The 20,267-nt window shown below is 43.7% G+C and overlaps 3 protein-coding genes across 4 annotated transcripts in view; 2 read left to right on the forward strand and 1 right to left on the reverse strand.

Moving 5' to 3' along the window:
• The first annotated feature begins 533 nt into the window (after positions 1–533).
• Positions 534–12,669, forward strand: fermt1 (FERM domain containing kindlin 1). Its single transcript, XM_077016805.1, has 16 exons — positions 534–745; positions 4,608–4,738; positions 6,421–6,579; positions 7,419–7,652; positions 7,838–7,966; positions 8,147–8,336; positions 8,758–8,860; positions 9,023–9,130; positions 9,862–9,993; positions 10,181–10,230; positions 10,392–10,513; positions 10,602–10,708; positions 10,832–11,056; positions 11,292–11,416; positions 11,677–11,818; positions 11,959–12,669. The coding sequence occupies exons 3-16, from the start codon at positions 6,429–6,431 to the stop codon at positions 12,130–12,132; spliced, it is 1,992 nt and encodes a 663-aa protein (XP_076872920.1). The 5' UTR covers positions 534–745; positions 4,608–4,738; positions 6,421–6,428; the 3' UTR covers positions 12,133–12,669.
• A 264-nt stretch (positions 12,670–12,933) lies between these two features.
• Positions 12,934–17,022, forward strand: trmt6 (tRNA methyltransferase 6 non-catalytic subunit). Of its 2 annotated transcripts, none has more exons than XM_077016808.1 (11): positions 12,934–13,149; positions 13,595–13,725; positions 14,311–14,420; positions 14,506–14,597; positions 14,683–14,766; positions 14,910–15,034; positions 15,144–15,469; positions 15,583–15,668; positions 16,052–16,154; positions 16,253–16,339; positions 16,469–17,022. In XM_077016808.1, the coding sequence occupies exons 1-11, from the start codon at positions 13,040–13,042 to the stop codon at positions 16,664–16,666; spliced, it is 1,452 nt and encodes a 483-aa protein (XP_076872923.1). In that variant the 5' UTR covers positions 12,934–13,039; the 3' UTR covers positions 16,667–17,022. The 2 variants fall into 2 exon arrangements, with proteins under 2 accessions (XP_076872923.1, XP_076872924.1); XM_077016809.1 differs by having other exon boundaries at positions 12,936–13,149; positions 13,595–13,734.
• A 134-nt stretch (positions 17,023–17,156) lies between these two features.
• chgb (chromogranin B) overlaps positions 17,157–20,267 on the reverse strand; it is a 3,668-nt gene continuing 557 nt past the window's right edge. Inside the window, exons 2-5 of the mRNA XM_077016806.1 lie at positions 20,009–20,055; positions 19,824–19,914; positions 18,328–19,733; positions 17,157–17,558 (exon numbers count right to left, since the gene is read on the reverse strand). Coding sequence (XP_076872921.1) covers positions 17,487–17,558; positions 18,328–19,733; positions 19,824–19,914; positions 20,009–20,055 — 1,616 coding nt within the window. The 3' untranslated portion in view covers positions 17,157–17,486. The remainder of the gene's footprint in view (positions 17,559–18,327; positions 19,734–19,823; positions 19,915–20,008; positions 20,056–20,267) is intronic.

Raw genomic sequence — 20,267 nt, forward strand, 5'->3', positions numbered from 1 at the left:
ATGCCCTATAAGTTCCAATCTGTAAGCAGATCATCATTGTGTTGCTAGACTTATAAGCTTTGAATTACGGGGGAGCTACGGTGCTGCTTATCTGCAGCGAGTTATTTCTGCATCTGCTCTGCAGCCAGTATGAAGGCTGGCGTGGGCAAAATAGCAGCCCGTCAGACACAAAAGGGCATATTTGGAAACACAGGAGCGGCGGTGTGTGTCACGCACCGACCAGTGTTGGTTTGGTTACATGGGAGGGGGCGGGGGGTGTGGGCGGGGGGTGTGGAGGGTGTTGGGCAGTGTGCTATGCGGTAGCTCTATGTGTGGAGCCACCACGGGCATGAGCACCGCACACGCACACGCACAGACAGCATTACACACATTCCTCCCTAATTGTACATTTGACGTCTTTCAAAGGGGAAGAAGTGGCAGTCCAGATACGAGGAATCCGGGGATGAGGCGATATGACCACATCCGTCCCCCCCGTCTCCCGTGGGCTATTTAAAAGTACAGTAGGCTGTATTTTCCGCTGCAAAGCCAAGGACCCACCCTTCCGTCTCTGGTCCATATTGAAAACAGATGCTGTTGGATGCAAGGCGTTGCTAATTTAAGTGGACAGGGCATATGGAAGAGAATCACTGCACACAACCCCCCATTGGCTTTCATTTCAGAAACATGCGCCATGAACAGAGGTCTGTAGTGCAGCAAAGAAGAGACTGTTCGATTTTTACGAACATGATCCCACGCAGAAGTGAAGGTGAGTGGCTGCCTGAATGAGCCTGTATCACGTGTGGTTGTTCTGGGTCTTAAACTCACTGCCTTCCACAGGCAAAGTTCACAGCTGGAAGTTAAACAAACATTATGGATATGATGATAACAGTATTTACTAACACACACGCTCACACACACACACACACACACACACACACACACACACACACACACACACACACACACACACACACACACACACACACACAAACACTGTAACCCTAAAGATTAAGCTCTATGATTGATACTCATTACTTTCAAGATGTGTGATATATACACACTTATACTATGCATTTCTGTGTGTGTGTGTGTGTGTGTGTGTGTGTAACACAGACATGCAATTCTCTAAAAAGTTTCATGTGCCTGAGTGTGCATGTGTGTGTATGTGTGTGTTAGGAAAGAATGTGAATATCAACATCAGAATGTTGTGATTGGTGTTTGAGCACAGTGATGATTTGAGCAGCACTTCCTTTTGGTCTAGTGTGATCAGCATTCACAGGTGATCTCGATGCCCTAAACCATGCTGACATGTTTGAGTCGTGAATTGGACCTCACGTTTAGTCAAGCCCTCTGGGTGATAATACGCTGTAGAATACAGCACATTTCCTGTACATGAGAAATACATGATAGCATAAAAAAAAACCATAAATCATAAAACTGTGCTGTCCAGTTCACTGTCTGTGATGTGAATTATGATTCTTTATCCATCCTCTTTACTCATTACACCTGCTGTGGTTTTTCAAATATTAGATTTAAAACACTGTTACATGTGTGAGGCCATCTTCTTTAAAGTTAGAATATAAATAAAGTTTTATTGAAAGACATTACAAGTTTCCTCCAAACTTCCAAAGATTGCACCATTCATTCATTTCAAATGCAACTATCAGTATCCCGTGTGACAAAATGTCGTTTTAAAAGCAGGAGAAGGAAATTAGGGGCCTCGTGAACCAGCGGCTTGGCATCTATCAGCCATTAAGCTTTCAGGTTAAGAGGCTGTTTTGTCATCTTCGACATGGCCTTCGGGTGTGATTAGGCCATGTTTTCCCTGTCCACCTCGTGTACTTGTGCTTAAATGTCAAAACTATGGCAGGAATGTTAGCAAAGAGAGGTCAAGCGAGGTCATGTGGAGGACGTAAACAACAACGTTTTCTTTTCTTTTTTCTTAATGGACTGATCCACTTAAGGCAAGAGCATGCTGTGAGCCTCTGGCCCTTGTGTGTGTGTGTGTGTGTGTGTGTGTGTGTGTGTGTGTGTGTGTGTGTGTGTGTGTGTGTGTGTGTGTAAGCTGTTTTTTGAACAGGGATTTAGGTTTTTAGATAACAATCAGACCCGACCTGAGTTTTTACGCCGACTTTAGAAGGATCCAATAGTTCATACAATAGACCCTCTATTCTCCACAAGGGTACCACTGATTGTCTGAGTAAACTATAACAAACATTATACTTAGTTAAGTTCAAACAAAAAGCGCACAAATTCTGTGTGGCTGTCGATGACTATGTTCAGACTGCAGAAAAATAGGAATTTCTTTCCCTTTTGATCAGCTCTTTTGAGACGAACGGCAGCTGCAAAAGTTCGGATCGAATTTGTGCGCACAGACACGAACCTTTTTGCAAGGCTTAATGAGGATGTGGGGGTCAGTAACTCCGGAGGGACGCTGGAGATGAGCGTGCAGGCGCGATGGACGTGCACCATGTGGCCTCCAACAGTCGACGTCAAGCTCAGTACTCTTACGTACTCGGCGCGTGAAGAAACTGTAACGTTGACTAATGCTCTGGCATGAGTCTTGGCTTTCTTATTCAAGTCCAGCTCTTTCGGCACTCTGCATTTGACGTTATGTGTCGCGTTGCGAGTGACGCAAAAGACCAAATCACAAATCTATGGTCCAGGTTGAGATGCATCTCTAAATGCACCTGGGAGTCGCATTTCAAGCCACGCTCTAATGTGGACTGGATACAGTTATTATGTTTTTATTATCCTGACTTATCAAACATCAATCTGGATACAAAATGGATATGTCAGAAATCGTAATAGATCTTGCAGTCTGAACACAACACATTATCCAAGGCTTAATACAAGATTTCACGGTGGCAGTCACTGGCACTGGTGCTGGAATCCTTATTAAAACAAGTGTAAATTTTGTACCTGTTTGGCTTGACTGTGCAGAATTGCTTACAAGCAGAGAAAGTGAATATGGCCATGGATAAGCTAAGCACGTGGACTGAATTAGCATAAATTTACGGGAACAGGTTTCCCGAGGGAGCCTTTTAATGATGCATATTTAGGATCTTTTTGACAGAACCTTGACACTTAAAATTTTGGTCAAGTTCACATTCCATGTTAGGTTTACCAAAGCATAAAATTAATTCATAAGGGACTTTGGGCAATGTGAGAGTCATTGACAGGAGCTCGTGGTGGTCTCCGGCACTGCACTGGCGCCACCTAGTGGCAAGATGAAGAAAAACAACAGCCGTGGAACATGCATACATGAAAAGGTTTATAAAGATTTCAAAAGTACAGAAGTGCTTTAAGTTGATGAAATTTGCTACTGCATTTCTGTTTAACAATACATATGTATAGCATAAACTGGGAAAAGACCTGTAGGAAATTTGAAATGACTACTGAAAAAAGTTAGCTGTTTTTTATAGTTAGCTATCATTTTGGTATTATTTCCACAGCAGGCCACAAAAAGCATTAATAAGTGACAAAATCGTATTTGAAACATGAGGCACGGGACATCTTGGCCTCTGTTTTGCAGTGTGCGCCTTTATGAAGCTTGGAGATCGGTAGTGGTGCTTTTGACAGTACTGTTATATTTCTATATAACCGAGACCTCTTACTGGAGTTTTAGTTTGTAAGCCAAGAATGTAATTTTAGTGACCACGCATTTCCGTTAAAAGGTTTTACTTTTGTACCCAATGGATTGTCTCTACCACCCAGTGGCCAATCTTGGCTACAACAGGCTAATTTTTTTTTTTTTTGGGGGGGGGGGGGAAGGGGGGATAAGATCTCCACAAGAAATCACAAATATGTCTACAGAATGTGTCAACCCCTTAACTATATCGTTTTATGTTGAATCTCGAGATACTTGAGTCTCAAGGTAATGTTGAAGGGGTTCAATAAACACACAAAACTTGTGAAAGTTTTTTTTTTTCAGATTACAAAGAACTCCAGTCAAATATGTAGGCTAACAACGAAGAGATTAACAAGAAATGGTTATGTGATTAAATGGGTACATAAACATTTCCCATAAGAAACTTTATAATGCAATTCTTGCATTATTGTCAAGTTATATGCAAGGAAGCACAGGAATGAGTGTAATGTTTTCACCAGGTACTGACAGAAAGATTCCTGACAAGTCTTGAGTAGACATGATAAGTTTATAAGATAATAATCTTATGTAGAACTTTAAGACTGAAATGTTTAAACTTATTAACTTCGGTATCATGTACCAAAGGGTAACTAACACCAATAACTATTACAACTGTTGATAACAATTTATACTTAATAATTTAACTGTTACTTGAAACTTTCCTTTTGTAAAAATATTTCCTTGACAGATTCACATAATCCAAAATAGATTGTACTAAGTGGTGTTTTACTACATCAAACTGAATTTAATTGAGACTATTTGCCACAGCCTACATGTAATCTCAAGATTCCTTTTTGTTGTCTGATTTTATTTTAGTCATATACATCATAATTATGAAGCAATGCTTAAGCAAATCTATGTCCAAATTGATAATGTTTATACTGCATAGCATTGTTGCAGCCTTCTAGCAAAGACCACCGTGGTAAACACAACTCACAAACTCGACCTGTTTGATGAGTCAGTATTCCCTCTTTTACAGCTATTGAGTCACTTCCTGTGTGTGGCCTACCTGACTGGGAGGGTCTTTGTCTGCATACCTTGACGGGTCTATTCCTTTGCTCAGTGAACAAAAGGAGGTTAACACTGTCCAAACATAGTGAACTTCACTTGGTAAGTGCTTAATTACCATACTTCTTTTTTAGTTCATTTTACCTACACCTAACATAAAATCTGCACTTTTGCGCATTACATTGTTACAGTTAGTTCTTCTGAAAGTCCCACACCCTACATTGCTTGTGTTTTAAAGCAAACAGAAAGAAAGACTTCAGATTTTTGCTAAAAAACCCTCACCAAAATAATTGAAAACATGATTATTTAATGTTGAAATTGCCTTAACGTCTTTCGTTCAACTATCATGTATATTATTCCTTTACTTGATTTATGAAAAAGAATCTATTTGGTGCTGCACGCTGTTGTGAGGGTTTGTGGTTCTTGGGGCTTGATTCTGCCGAATAATCTAGATAATCTTGCAGTCTGTCATTGTAATACATGACTGTAAGGGTTAACATACTACAGTGGGGGAGTTTGTTGCCACCTCTCCCTGCAGACATATAAACAAACACAAGCTTACTTAGGACCTGAGGCTATACAGAAGAGAGTTATGTCAAGGTGAGAGAACGTGTGATTCTAGTGTTCCACTAGATTTCTGATTTGTTGAACATTCATAGCCTTAAGCCAATGCTTCTGAGTGCCATTTACCCATGACAACACGAATATGACCCACTCCTCGTGGACTATATGCGGAAGAATAGGGGGCTTGAAAAAGTGAAAGCTGAAAAAACAACAAAACAAAAACAATGTTCTCAAGCACCAGGTACAAAGCACAGTGGAACTGCAAAAGGGGGCTGTATACACAATAGTGCAGCTTGGCTGTTTCTTGGTCTGTTGTAAACCCCCATGCGGCACGAGGGCGTCGGTGGCGTTATGTTCTAGAGTTCTGCTCGAGGTCGTGCCTGATCTTGTCAGGAATTCCAGGGAGGGAGTTTTGCTCTCATTCTCGTTGACCTCCACCCTGCTCCTGAAGCTATCTCTCCTGTCTCCTGAACCCAAAATCTCTCTCTTTCTCTTTATCTCTCTCTCTCTGACTGTCACTCTCTCTCTCATTCTTTATTGCCTTCCATTTTGTGGAATGTCCTAATAAATTTCTTTACTGAGACAGAGTTCCTCATCTTCCTGTGTTGTGGTTCACAGTGTTTTTCTTGTTCTAGCCCGATTCAGTCCATGAAGGCCTTTATATGAATGTGAATGTGTTGAATTGATTAAGTATTAACTGTAGTAATTGAGTGTGAAACTAGTGAACAGCATTTGTAGCAGCTTTTCTGTTTGCTAAAGTGATTTTCCTTATACTCATATATGAAGCAATCCTTTAACATGCCACAGTGGTTGGCCAAACATAAAAAAATTTCCCATTCCCATAATTAAAGCAACTGTACTTCAATATTTTAGTAAGTAAACAATTTTCTATTTCATTTTAACCATCACTGCATGCTATTTAAATATGGCATTGTAACTGCTGAAAAGTATATCTTACTAAAAGTAAGATATTTTCTCTCTTGTAGCATTATGAATTAGAGCATCATCAGTATACTGATAATGTTAAAGTTTCTTTCACTTTGCTGATTGTAGCTGTGCTGCTCTGGTGTAATCTGAGAACTCTCGCATTGCTTGGGCATGTTGCATTTGCACCATGTCAGCTACATGAAAACAATATTTTTCTCATGGTTCATCTGTGGAGGCTGAAGAAGAGCTTTACTGCTACTCTGTTCAACCAGCCCTTTATTCTGATCCTACAGGCAAAGCTATGGTCACTGCTGCGGAATATGGACATAACTCATGGGACCTGCTGATCCAAGTGGACCAGAGGGAAGGGGATGAGACCATGAAGTTCAAAATTCGGGTCAAGGGAGACCTTCACATCGGAGGGCTCATGCTCAAACTCGTGGAGAAGATTAGTGAGTGTTTTCAGCACCTGCCTGAGGGTATTTCCTCCAGAGCACAGCTTCCTTGTGCTCTTGAGGGTTTTGCCTCCAGCGCACGGCTTCCTCAAGGGAGATTCGGTGGCATTAGTTTGGAGTCATTTCAAATGTTCAGGGCTACCAGGACAGAAGAAGCTAAACCCACATCCTTTGCAGCTGCACACAACAAAGGCATCAGTACTGAACCCAGTAATCACTTGTGAAGAGTTAGTGGTGCTGTACCTGTAGGCTCACTCCACCCGTAAATGCCCCGCTACACCCATGTTTGCCATGTACTCCCTTCAATTGCCCCTGGCACTGAGCCACTGATCTCATACCATGATATTATTTGCAGACACAAGGTCTAAAGTCCAGCTCACAAACCAACCTGGGAGAAAGTGTAGGACTAAAACGTCTCACTGCTTTACCAGTCTTACACAGACAATGTGTTTCTCAGTGATACAGCAACAAACCCTGAGTGTCTTCATAAAAAATGTAATCTTAAATTTGTGATTTGGCGGGAGTGTCCTTTACTATGTGGCTAATTTCTGCATATGTTATCAGAAACCGTGTCCATATCTGATTGGCTCATGCCATGTTTATGTTAGTGTGCTGAAAGCTCGTCTAAACAATTCAGCCAAAGACTGATAATGGATAATATATATTTTATGTCAAATGTACATATGAAAATATTGCAAGTGACGTAACACTTCACCGTGTAATTCCACAAGTACTGTAGGATGGAAAATATATAGCTCGTGTTCCATATAATCCAGTGGATTATGTTTTAAAATAAGCAAACAAAATCCAGTGGACGCTGCTGTGTGTTGTGTCAGAGGCGCCCCAGGACTGGTCCGATCACGCCCTGTGGTGGGAGCGCAGGAACATCTGGCTGCTAAAGACCCACTGGACCCTGGACAAGTACGGCGTTCAGGCGGACGCCACGCTGCGCTTCACCCCCCAGCACAAGGCCCTGTGCCTGCAGCTGCCCAACATGAAGACCATCAGACTCGCCGTCACCTTCTCAGCTGTGGTCTTCAGGGCTGTAGTGGAGATTTGTCGAGCGCTCAGTAAGTGTTTGACGCTGCTGGAAACACTGTGTACACTTATAGTGTCCACTCTGTGGTGGTGGTGGTGGGGGGGTGGGGGTGGGGAAAGGGATTCACATTTTAGAGACAAATGTTTGGCTTAAATGCATGTTGAACCTTTGACATTTTTTTCACTTTTTTAATGGTGATTGACACCCTACTCGTAGATATAAGAAGGTCTGAGGAGTTGTCCCTCCTGAAACTGCCGGATGACACCAAGAAGAAGAAGAAGAAAGACAAGAACAAGGATGACATGGAGGATGATGTCATAGACATGGACAACATCGGTGGCCCAGGTGCCAAACTCACATTACAGTCTTTCCCTTTAAAACACAGCGCAGACACGTCGTCTCATACAGACGGCTGCATCTGAGCCCCTGTGTAAAGACATGTTTGAAAAAATATCCACTGGGCTTATGTTAATGAGGTGTTGGCCAAGCACGGTCGAACTAAACTACTGCCATTGGACTCCACAGCTGGCACTGGTCTCTACAGTAAAACCATGACGGCGACCTACGACCCTGAGAGTGGGACCCCCGCCTCAGCCACCAGTCTGTGGTTTGGAGAGAACCCTCTGACCGCCAGCCAGCCTAACGTAGCTCCTGAGGAGCTGGCCAAGATGTTCCAGCCACTCAGCATGGAAGACAAAGCAGCCATCAACGCTGGGTGAGGGAGAGCACGCCAGCCCAGAGACCTGCAGCACACGCTGCCGTTTACACCTGTGTGACCCCTGTGATGAACTTACCCATAGTAATTACAACCAGGGTAACTGTAGCATCATAATCACAATAATCATCATGTAATAGTCATGTTAGTGCTAGGCAGTTGCTTTCCTTTGTACTGAAGGATCAAGATAAGACACTAAGAAAGCATGTGAGCCTGGAGTGTGTGTGAGCCTGGAGTGTGTGTGAGCCTGGAGTGTGTGTGAGCCTGGAGTGTGTGTGATGCTGGAGTGTGTGTGATCCTGGAGTGTGTGTGATCCTGGAGTGTGTGTGAGCCTGGAGTGTGTGTGAGCCTGGAGTGTGTGTGAGCCTGGAGTGTGTGTGATCCTGGAGTGTGTGTGATCCTGGAGTGTGTGTGCCTGCAGGTGGCTGGACTCCTCCAGCTCTCTAATGGAACAGGGAGTCCAGGAGAATGACAGACTCCTACTGCGCTTCAAGTACCACTGCTTCTTCGACCTCAACCCAAAAGTAAGACACAGCCGTCTAATTCACGTGATGCGGGTTTGCTCTTATTTTATCCAGGTCAGTGGGTCAGTGGGTCAGTGTGTGTGTGTGTGTGTGTGTGTGTGTGTGTGTGTGTGTGTGTGTGTGTGTGTGTGTGTGTGTGTGTGTGTGTGTGTGTTTCTCCAGTACGATGCAGTGAGGATCACACAGCTGTATGAACAAGCACGCTGGTCCATTCTGCTGGAGGAGATTGAGTGCACAGAGGAGGAGATGTTAATGTTCGCTTCCCTGCAGGTATTGACACACACATCTGTGACACACACACACACACACCTGTGACACACATGCCTGTTACACACACGCCTGTGACACAAACATACCTGTGACACACACATGCCTGTGACACACACATGCCTGTGACACACACACGCCTGTGACACACACACGCCTGTGACACACACACGCCTGTAGACACACACACGCCTGTAGACACTCACGCCTGTAGACACACACGCCTGTAGCCATGTAACAGGTCTGAGTTCTGACCTGCATTCAAATGTGCAACACACATGTGCCACATCTATTCAGTGTGACCTGAGCCTTGTCCCCATAAATACAGTGAGTATAGCTGGCTTGTTTATCTGCCTGTAAACAGTGGGATGAGACACACTGCTCTATGTGGTGCTATAGGCTGAGACTCTTCAGAAGACTGTGTATACTGTATATAGATAAACCTAGTTTTAACAAAATGCAATTGTTCAATTGCAGTGTTTTTTTTTTTTTTTTTTTTTACTTTACTGCACTACTATGAACAGTCTGATGTTAATGCAGTGTTTGTTAATATAGTTGCCATGACACAATATAACACAAAGCCTATCGGTACACAGAGGGCAAACAGGAAGCATGTGACTCGTTTGAGAAGCTGCAGTTTTACTGTGTCAGATACTGTAGAATGAGTGTGGAGACTTACAGCATGTACATTTTAAATATTATTCATAGTTAAAATATGGACACCTTTCCCTCAGTATCACATATGCAAACTGACCATGTGCGCCAAGCCTGTGGACCATTCGGACGAACCCGAAATCGATGAGGTGGAGGCAGCCCTCTCGCATTTAGAGACGGCCCTGGAAGGGCGGAGCACGGACAGGATTCTGGTACGCATGAGGCCACACGTCCAGCATGGCACCTCTGTGTGGCTACTAAACGCATTTAGTTTGACACTAATTTTGACTACTCTGGCTTTCCATACCGCTGCTGGTTGTTGCTCTTTATGGACATCATTACGCAGAGCGGTTCAGTTCAGTGCAGTAATGGGGTTACACACCTGTTTTGTGCCCTTAGGAAGACATCACAGATATTCCAAAGTTGGAAGATACTCTTAAACTTTATAGGTAAGTCGTGCTGGGGTCATTTGGGACACTGACTACATTTAATTTCCATTTTGGGAGAGAGTTTGATAATACATAAAAGCAAGATGAATATGAGGTTCTATGCTGCTTATCTTCAGGGTCTAGTGTGAACTCAGGGGTTTTCTTACTGTTGTGCATTACAGGCCCAAGCGGCTACTGAGAACATTCAAAGACTACTGGTTTGTGTTCAGAGACACCAGCATTTCCTATTACAAAAACAAAGAATCAGCTAATTCTGAGCCTATTGAACAGCTCCATCTGCGAGGTGAGTGCAAACGCACCACTAGGGGGGCTAAAGATTTCTGTCATTGTTACGGCAGTGACGCGTGGTTTCTGATCTATTGATCACGCAGGCTGTGAGGTTGTTCCAGATGTAAACGTAACGGAAAAGAAATTCGGCATCAAACTGTTGCTGCCTGTTGCAGATGGGATGAATGAGGTGTATATTCGCTGTGAGAGTGTGAGTTGATTCTGGCATTTTGTTTTCACTATAACATGTTTAATTTTTCAAGCGTTACTCATCAAAATGTGCTCAATTATTCATTTATTTCTGTGCTTGTGTATTAATAATATTTTATTGAAGGAGACACAGTACGCTAAGTGGAAAGCTGCCTGTATCCTGGCCTCCAAAGGCAAGACTATGGCCTACAGCTCCTACCGCACAGAAGTGAAGAACATTCAGTCCTTCCTGCAGATGAAGAGTCTGGCGCCCCCACCTGGCCAGGCATCACCTGACGTGGACTCAATGGAGATGAACGCTGAGTGCTTCGTCTCCCCACGTTACTCCAAAAAATACAAGGCCAAACAAGTAAAGGCAGCTTTAACCGAGGGTCGCCATCTTGGCGTGCAATGTAACTGAACCAGACAGACGCTGAAAAATACGCTTTTGCCGCTATATACCTGTGATTAACTTATCAATATGCTCAGGGCAGGATTTCTGTGACCCTGGTCTTTGGGTCACTGTTGTTAGAGGTTTCTATACTTTGGTTTGTTGCAATGATTGATTGCATTGGCATGTTTTTCCTTTGTGTTTTGTATTTCAGTTGACCACACGAATCTTGGAAGCACATCAGAACATCTCCCAGCTTTCCCTCATGGACGCTAAAATGCGCTTCATCCAAGCATGGCAGTCGTTGCCAGAGTTTGGCATTAAGTACTACATAGTCAGGTACTGAACAAACCGCTGAAGCTTCATGCAGTCATTAGGTGAAATCCCAGAACCTCTCCAGAGATGGAGGATGTGCATGTGAACTGCTAGCACCAAGGTCTTTACAGTACATTTCACATTACTGTTTAGTAGTTAGAGATCAGACTGAATTTGATATTACATTTGATACTTTGGAATGTATCCAGGATTCTTGGCTCTTGCTGTTACTGCTGCCTGCTTTGAAACACGAGGAACTACCTGAGTTTTCTCTGTGTGCACAGATTCAAAGGCAGCAAGAAGGATGAGATCCTGGGGATCTCCTACAACAGGCTGATCCGCATCGACCCGTCAACACGCCTGCCAGTCACAACATGGCGGTACTCCAACATGAAGCAGTGGAATGTTAACTGGGAGATCAGACAGGTGAGGCCCGCTCTTTGGTCTGCATTCACCTGAGATCCTGCTTTCATTTTTCAGGACCCTCCAAGCAGTCTCAGAACCTGCGATCATGAGCCAATGTTTGTAAGACCTTTGCATATCTCATTTGATATTTTTTGTTTTAGGTGGCCATTGAATTTGACCAGAATGTCTTGGTTGCATTTACCTGTCAGAGCTGTGATTGTCGGGTAGTTCACGAGTACATTGGAGGCTACATCTTCCTCTCAACTCGTGCCAAAGACCAGAATGAAACACTAGATGAAGAACTTTTCCGTAAACTTACAGGAGGGCAAGAATGACCTGAACAACATCAAGAAACTTGTGAATTCAGTACATCCATGCACTGGTTTCAGTTATGCCTGTTGTTTTGTTTTCAAAAAGTCAAAATTTCAGTCTTGGACTTTTTTGTTTACATTTTGTTATGGAGATGAATTAGTAACAAATTATTAAATCTATGATGAATATGTTTTAATTGTTATATTTTTGTGTCATAACATTTTAGTAAAATTAATCTCACAAGCCATTTGGTATGTGCTGCCTCTTTTATGTGCTTAGACAGAGGAGTGTGAGTGAACATTTTCATTAATTAAAACAAATAGAAAAATACTGACCAAAGTGCTTATTTTTTACTTTTATTTGAGTGAAACAAGATGTTAAGATAACTAATACTTTCGTGTAATATGCAGTCTTTGCAGTTACACTGAAAAATCTTTGTTTAAGACAGAATAATGACAATTTTCACACAAGCAATTTGTACATTTTCATTCCTAAACTACCATAATGTCACGTGAGTTATATATTTCTACATAGTGTAAGTCTTTCAAAATACAATAGGCAAGTGAAATATGCATATTTTGTACGTGTCACGTTCTGAAATTGTTCTGATGAAACATTTGTGTGAGATATTTGAAGGATCTTGTTAGGTTATTAAATAATAAATATCAAATAAATATAAATAATTATGTTATTTCCTATTAATTTTGTTCTAAAAATCAAAAATAATTGTACAAAATTGTGGGTACTCGAATCGAAATGCGGGTACTCTGTGATCAGCTGCTTGTCCTCAGTGCTCCGTCTGGAGCCATTTGGATTGATTAATCCTCCTGCGGTCCAGGAAACAGCAACTGGCTGCACGTGGAAGTGTGCGCGGTCGGCGTCGCGTGCGTTTCAGGTGTCCAAGCTCCAACAGGTCAGGCACGGCGGCAAATGGCGGACACGGTGACCGACACTGATGCCGAATGCAGAATCCGCGAAGGAGACTACGTTGTGTTGAAGAGAGGCGACGTTTACAAGTCTGTGCAGATTGACAAGAAAAAGTAAGTCATGCTGTCCAGCGTCGTTGCGTAATTGTAGCATTCAACAGTCAACGTTCCGTCTGTGGAGATAGCGTTAGCACGGCTAGCTTAGCTGGCGTTAGCACGGCTAGCTTGATTAACGTTAGTGGGTGTACGTTAGCACAGCTAGCGTTAGCACAGCTAGCATAGTTAACGTTAGTGGGTGTACGTTAGCACAGCTAGCATAGTTAACGTTAGTGAATGTACGTTAGCACGGCTAGCATAGTTAACGTTAGTGAATGTACGTTAGCACGGCTAGCTTAGCTAACGACCCCACACACTGAAATAGTAATAGAAATAGTCATTTAAACGTAGTTCCCTATCGAAATCAACAGCAAACTGAATATATAAAGCGTTGATGATCTTTGGTCTTACTGTAACTTAAAGTTTCCGTGAACAACACGAATTGTAACCAATCTTTCGTCAGGAAGGTGATTTTTGAGAAGCAGTGGATCTTCTTGGATGGTGCCGTTGGGGAATTATATGGGTCGACGTTTGAAGTCAACGCTGGTGCGAAACTCAGTCTACGGAAAACAAACAACTCAGGAAGTTCCGCAGGTGATGGAGGTACAGATCCATGTCGTTAGATTAGATTTTTAGATTTCTTAAATCAGATACTCTCAATATTTCTAGCACCGACCTCAGGCCAGAATAATAACAAGGGTATGTATGAGGGATCTGACACAGGACATGTATCACCTGCCTAATATTGCGTTTATCTCTCATGCCACCAAAGCGTCTCTAAACCATCAAGTCACGGATGCCACAAGACATCTGAGTGTGTCCTGTGGTATCTGGAGCTAATGTGGTAGCAGTAACTTGTCCTGTAAGTTGTGAGGCTTATTGGTGTGGTTTATTTGAAAGAGGCCACTGGACTGCAGAATGTTTAGGTAGGTTGAATGTGTTAAATTACCAGCACTCAGGGTTCCCAGTAGATCACAGTGTCTCTGGTGGTATGCCTTCTTACACATAGTGCATCCTGGTGCCAACTGTTCCATAGGCAAACTTTATTCACATGACGTAATGTTATGACTGATCAGAGGATATGGCTGCCTGCTCCCATGAACTGCACTTCATTTAAATGAATGTTTGAGATGTGTGTCGGTGATGTCCCTTTTTGGTTTTTCCCCCCTTCCTAACCAGAGACCAAAGAAGCAGGCCTGGATAACAGACACATTGTAGATGATGGTAAATCACAGAAACTGACAAGAGATGACATCGAGTCACTCAAAGAGCAAGGGCTTAAGGGCCAGGTATGTTTTACATTTTCACATCGTGTGTCATTGGTTACACTTCATGACTAAATAGCTCCAAATGATTTTTTCCCACCCATTTTAGGAAATTGTTCAGCAGCTTATAGACAACAGTACAACCTTCAGGGATAAAACAGAATTTGCTCAGGAGAAATACATCAAGAAAAAAAAGAAAAAGTAAGTAGAAAATGGCTTGTTTCTGCAGGACTAGTGGTACATATCACTCTGATGTGTTCATCTATACTATTTAACATCTCTACAGGTATGAGAACTCTATAACAGTCCTGAAGCCCACCTCTCGTATTCTAGCCATGATGTACCATGGCAGAGAACCTGGGAAGGTTTGGTACGTGTTGAAGCTGCGGACACATCACTATAGTACAACTGAAATATGAAATTGCTCTATGCAGTGTGGGTTGTAGCTTTGTTATGCAGGCATGAGTCTGGGCTCTTATGTCTGTGTCTGTCTTCCCACTGTTCCTGGTACAGTCATCTGCGGTGTGATACGCTGGCCCAGCTGCTGACCCTGGGAAACATCCACGCGGGCAGTAAGGTCATCGTGTTTGAGACGTGTGCTGGCCTCGTTCTCGGCTCTGTTATGGAGAGAATGGGGGGTATTAGCAGGTTTCTTGTTTTAATCTGTATAGTGATCTATTATTTACATCTTTATGCTGTCGGTACAAAATGTCCATTGGGTAACAATACTAGCCGTCTCCTTCCCAGGCTATGGCTCCGTGATCCAGATGTATCCCGGCGGAGGTCCGGTCCGGGCAGCTACGGACAGCTTCGGCTTCCCCTCACACTTCCACGACACGCTGCACGAGTTCCCCCTGTGTAAGCTCAGCGCCCTGCTCTCAGGAACACTGAACACGGAGGAGAAAGACCCGGACGGGCAGAGCGACGGGCGACCGGGCGAGAGGGTCACCTCCTCCCAGCTCTCCTCGGGTGGAGGCGAGGAGGCCAGCTCTGAGCCACAGAAGATGGAGGTGTGCGCAGAGCAGGCCACAGACAAGGACAAGGAACGCATGGAGAGGCTGCGTGAGCAGAAAGTGAGCCCCCGCTGCACTCCAGAGTAGGGTTGGGTACCAAAGCCCTGTTTTGAACCCAGTATCCATAAAAAAAACCCAGATAACCTAGTCATAACCTGAGCTTTCTATGGCAGGCACAAGAGAAGAGAGTGAAGATGGAGGAGAAGAGGAAGAGGCTGTGTGCTGCCGCCGCCCTGCTGAAGGGGCGAGACGCAGACGGGTGAGTCCTCTGCTTCAAACCTCCCTTGTGAATACTTGCTGTCTACAGTGTAGTAGTTTGTGAAAACTATAAGTTGCTAGTGATTCCTACATCAGAACAGATTCCACGCTGCTGGTGACCCTGAAACTGTGTCATTTGAACGTAGCTGAATGGCATCACGTTGCATTTCTTAATTCTAAAGAAACATGCTCATGGTCAGAAAGGAGAGTGTTGCTGAATTAGATCTCTGTGCCACGCGGTAATATCAGTAAGGTTCATCATCTTCTAGTTTATGGTTTTGCGGATGCCGTGTGGTTCTGATGAGTCCCCAGTTCAGGCAGTGTGAGTGTGTGAGGTGTGTAGAGCCAGGCTGATGTAGCTGCCCAATGGTTTGCTCTTTGCAGGCTGGTGATTGCTAGCCGGTTCCACCCGTGTCCTGTGCTGCTGGGCCTGCTGAAATTTGTGGCTCCTTCCAGGCCATTTGTCGTGTATTGCCAGTACAGAGAGGTACTTCTGTCGCCTTTTCGCCTTTCCACACTGGCATTGCCCCATACATTACAAACCCTGATAAATAACGCAGATTTATGTTTTTGTTTTGATTTAAGCCATTAATTGAATGCTATACGAAGCTTAGGGAGCAGGGAGGAGCAATAAATCTCAGACTGACAGACACCTGGAGCAGACATTACCAGGTGAGACATTTATTCGGGTGCCTGTAATTGTGTGTACATATTGACTAACTGAATGTCATTTGACGTGTCTGAGGGAGGGATGCTCTCTGTTGTCCAATTCTCTGAAGTCCCATGTAACGTTTGGTCCAGGTGTTGCCCAACAGGACCCACCCCAAGCTGCTGATGAGTGGTGGGGGGGGCTATGTGCTCTCTGGAACCACGGTGGCTGCTAACGGGGGCCCCTCTGGACCTCGGCAGGGCACAGCGGGCGAGCCCCTCGCAAAGCGGCTCAGACGAGACGAGACCACAGCCGCGAGTGATTCCTCTACCTCTTTTGGTTCAGTCTAACTTACTTTAGCAAGAATAAATTGAGTTAGCCTCTCTCCTTGGAGAAATTGTACATTACGCTTCCATTTAAGTTTACTAGGCTTTATTGTACAAAGTCTGCTCTTTTATCCCTGTTTCCTGAGAGTCCGTCTTTCGTCTAACAGCAAAGAGCTGGATTTTTATTTTATTTTATAGATGCACAAAGTGCCAGGAAGGAAATGCAACTGCCATTTCATGAGCCAACGTGGCACTGACTAATTGCTTGAGTGTCACAATAGTCAATAAAATCTGACAAATTGGAAAAAAAATCACATTTGCTGTTTTCTTCACTGTTCGGCTATAATGTCTCTCCAGATTAAAAACACAATGACACTGTTTCTTTTGGTCCCGTTGTAACATTTTATTAGGTTGCACACAAGCAATGCAAACATGAACACGTTCAGGAGGCTGTACAACCTGTAAGCAAAAGAATATATTAAATACCAAAGATGGCATGCTTTTGGTTTTCACATCAGTTTTTACAAGTTCATAGGATGCAGGCATATTTGTGTTTTATGTTTGGGTTTTTTTTTTTTTACCTCTTAGTGCAGACAACTTTATAGAACATTTTAATGCTATTTGGTAGTTATCTTAAGGCCTCCACTGTAAATAGCATTCGACATAGAACATGGACAAGTGCTATAAGCCTCTGAACACTGATTAGTTCAGGTGCATTAGTTCAATCAAAAGCAGCACAAAGCAGCAGACGCAGCCTCGGGAGGGTCAGACTGGGGGGGGGGGGGGGGTCATACCGGGAGGGTCAGATTGGGGGGGTCAGGCGTCTCTTCTCCGGATATCTGGATCACTTCTTTTGAACTTGGCTAATCTGTTTTAGATGCTGGTCTGCAGAGGCCAGTTTCTCCAGTTCCTTTAACTAAAGGATAGAGAGAGAGAAAGGAAGTGAGTGCAAATGTGCTCTTGAATTAATTTGTTCATACCAGAAATAAGTGGTGTGAAAAGTTGACTCTAAGGCCTGCTGGCAAATGTAACCTCGTGCGCTGTATCACTCCCACATGTTTTTGCCTCAGTTAATCAGCGCCATGTCCACTGCAGACCCCGAGTGGTGCAAAAGTGCCTGAAGCAACTTCTGCCAGGATGAGAAATTAAACTACAGCCCGTTGTAGAGTTCAGCCAGCTTCCCTTCCCTTTACATCTTTGCTGAACCAACCACACTGTATGATCGGAGGTCAGCGTCGGCTGATTGGACGATGTCTCTTGTGTTGTTTTAATAGGGGAGGTTTGACACCACCAGTCACTGGGGAGCCACTGAAGCTGGGAGATAATTAATGGGTTTTGGTGCAGCGCTGTAAGGCGGAGCGGAAGGGGGACGGCTTTGCTCTCCCACGCTTCCTCACATTTATCAGTTCCATGCTGAGCCTCCATGAGGCTTCACATCCCACTAGAAGCAGTAGGGCCTGGTTTTCACTTTGTGGAAAAAGTGAAGCATCCTTTGCAAGATTAGTAAAACATTTCCCAGGGCTTTACGTCGGTTAACTTGTAAGTCGATCCTCATCTAGGCATCTCTACAGTGTTTTAGGCATTCATAAAACACAGATGGCACTCTTGGAAAGGACAAGCAGACAGATTTTTATTTAAGCAATTATGGGTAAATGAATGGTACTATTTTGGAAGAGGAACCTTACCTCCTCTGGAGTGAGAGCCCTCTGACGGACTGCAGCCATCTCTCCCTCCCCTTTGAGAGCCAGAAGGCCCCTCTTGTAGCGCAGGGTGCTGGCGAGGTCCTCCAGCTTCTGTGAAGGGTGCAGCCCGGTAGTCTTCTCATCAAGGCTCTTCTTGTACCAGGATGGATGGTAGTATTCTCTGTAAATCCAGGGATTGCGCTTCTCATAAGCTTCACCCTCTTTCAGCAGATGTTCCTCCAAATCGCTTCTTTTCTCTGTCAGGTATCTCAGTGCTGCCTCCTCCTCCTGTTTCTCTCTGTCTGCGCTGCCATGGTGCCTTTTCTCCACCGGACTTCCAAAGTGATGCTTGTTTTCACTTAGTGCTCGGGCAATAAGTTCCTCTTCTTCCTCTTCGGGCAAGTGGTGCTTGAAGGTCTCCTCTTGTGAATCATAGAAGTGATGCTTCTTTTCGTTCTTTGCCTCATCTTCGTTTTGAAAATCGACTGACTCGCCATGCTTGTAGTGATGTTTCTTGTGGTGGTGCATGTGGGCTTGCTTCCAGGACCTTTTTTCTCCATCATCACTCTCGTCTGACTCCTCTGGTCTTTTCTCAGAGGATTGCTCCTCAGAATCCTCTTCTGTTGATTCTCCCCTGCGTTTCTGGTGCTGTTGTTGGTAGTAGTGGTTACTAGGCCACCAGACCTTCTTCTCTCTTTCATCACTCTCCATAGTTCCAGGCTCTTCTTCAGAAAACTCCTCATCTTGTTTGCGGTGTTTCTTTTGGTGGTATCTAAGGCTGGGCTGCCAATATTGCTTGGCTCTCTCCTCTTCCTCGTCTTCCCCTGATTCTCTAGACCTCTTCTCTTGAGAACTTAATTCTGCAGAATCTTCACCAGACCAGTCATGATCCCGTTTGTGCTGAACCTTCTGGTGATGATATCTGTGAAGGTTCCAAATTCGCTTCTCCCGACTCCTATCGTCTTCATGGTGCCTTTTGTATGGATAATTTGGAAAGTCTTCCTGGCTTCTATCATAATCAGGTTCTTCACGCTTTTCCTTGCTTGTTACAAGATGGTACCTTTTCTGCTCATAGAATGGGAATTCTTCTTGGCTTCGTTCCTCATCTGGGTCCTCACGCTTCTCTTTGTTGGAGAGAGAAAAGTGCCTTTGATGAGTGAATTCCTCTTGACTCCTCTCATCCTCGGGGTCTTCACGTTTTTCTGTGTTTGCTAAAAAATGGTGCCTTTTATAATAATTTGGGAATTCCTCCTGGCTTCGTTCCTCATCCATGTCCTCACGCTTTTCCTCATTTGTCATGAGGAGTTTACCAATTGCTTCCTCGTTTGTCTCCTCTCCATGTCTCTTCTCCTTCTCTGAAGACAGAACATCCTCCTCAAGCTTCTTCATAGGTACAGAGTGACCAGAACCTTCATGGGGATGCAGAATAATAAACAGTGTTTGTGCATATTTTAGACTGTTAATAATGGTGGAAAACAGAAAATGTAAAAGTTACTTGCCTGCATTGAGAATTTCTTTACATGGTTGCAGTGGAGTAAGATCTGGTTTGGACAGGGTCTTGGAAATAATCTGAACCAAACACTGGGTGAGCTAAAAGAGATGGTAGAGTTTTCATTTTTATTGAATAGTTATTTTTTTTATTTATTTAGATGCTTGGAGGTTAACAAAGACCAGTGAGGCATACCAAGTCTTCTCTTCTGCCATTTTGTCCAATTGGCAATGACTTTGTGTCTGTAATTTTTAAATATGTTATTTCAGCAATGTAAACTTTAATAGTTTCAGTATTAGATCAATGTCAAATTAAATTTGATTCATTACTTTGAAAGTAAGTCAGGGTCATGTTTTTCATGTTAGCTAAGGATCAAATCTGACTATCTTATAATAGTAAAATTATAAAGGTTTTCAAGGCTTTTCATGATGAAAGTTCTAGTCTTGAGTATCGA

This window comes from Brachyhypopomus gauderio, chromosome 9 (genome assembly GCF_052324685.1).
Source record: "Brachyhypopomus gauderio isolate BG-103 chromosome 9, BGAUD_0.2, whole genome shotgun sequence".
Lineage (NCBI taxonomy): Eukaryota > Metazoa > Chordata > Actinopteri > Gymnotiformes > Hypopomidae > Brachyhypopomus > Brachyhypopomus gauderio.

Coding starts and splice junctions, on each gene's coding strand:
- fermt1 (XM_077016805.1), top strand. CDS start 6,429: ATGGTCACTGCTGCGGAATATGGACATAACTCATGGGACCTGCTGATC. Junction 6,580..7,418: donor CAAACTCGTGGAGAAGATTA/GTGAGTGTTTTC, acceptor GTGTTGTGTCAG/AGGCGCCCCAGGACTGGTCC. Junction 11,819..11,958: donor TTAACTGGGAGATCAGACAG/GTGAGGCCCGCT, acceptor TTTTTGTTTTAG/GTGGCCATTGAATTTGACCA.
- trmt6 (XM_077016809.1), top strand. CDS start 13,040: ATGGCGGACACGGTGACCGACACTGATGCCGAATGCAGAATCCGCGAA. Junction 13,150..13,594: donor GTGCAGATTGACAAGAAAAA/GTAAGTCATGCT, acceptor ATCTTTCGTCAG/GAAGGTGATTTTTGAGAAGC. Junction 14,767..14,909: donor AGAGAACCTGGGAAGGTTTG/GTACGTGTTGAA, acceptor TTCCTGGTACAG/TCATCTGCGGTGTGATACGC.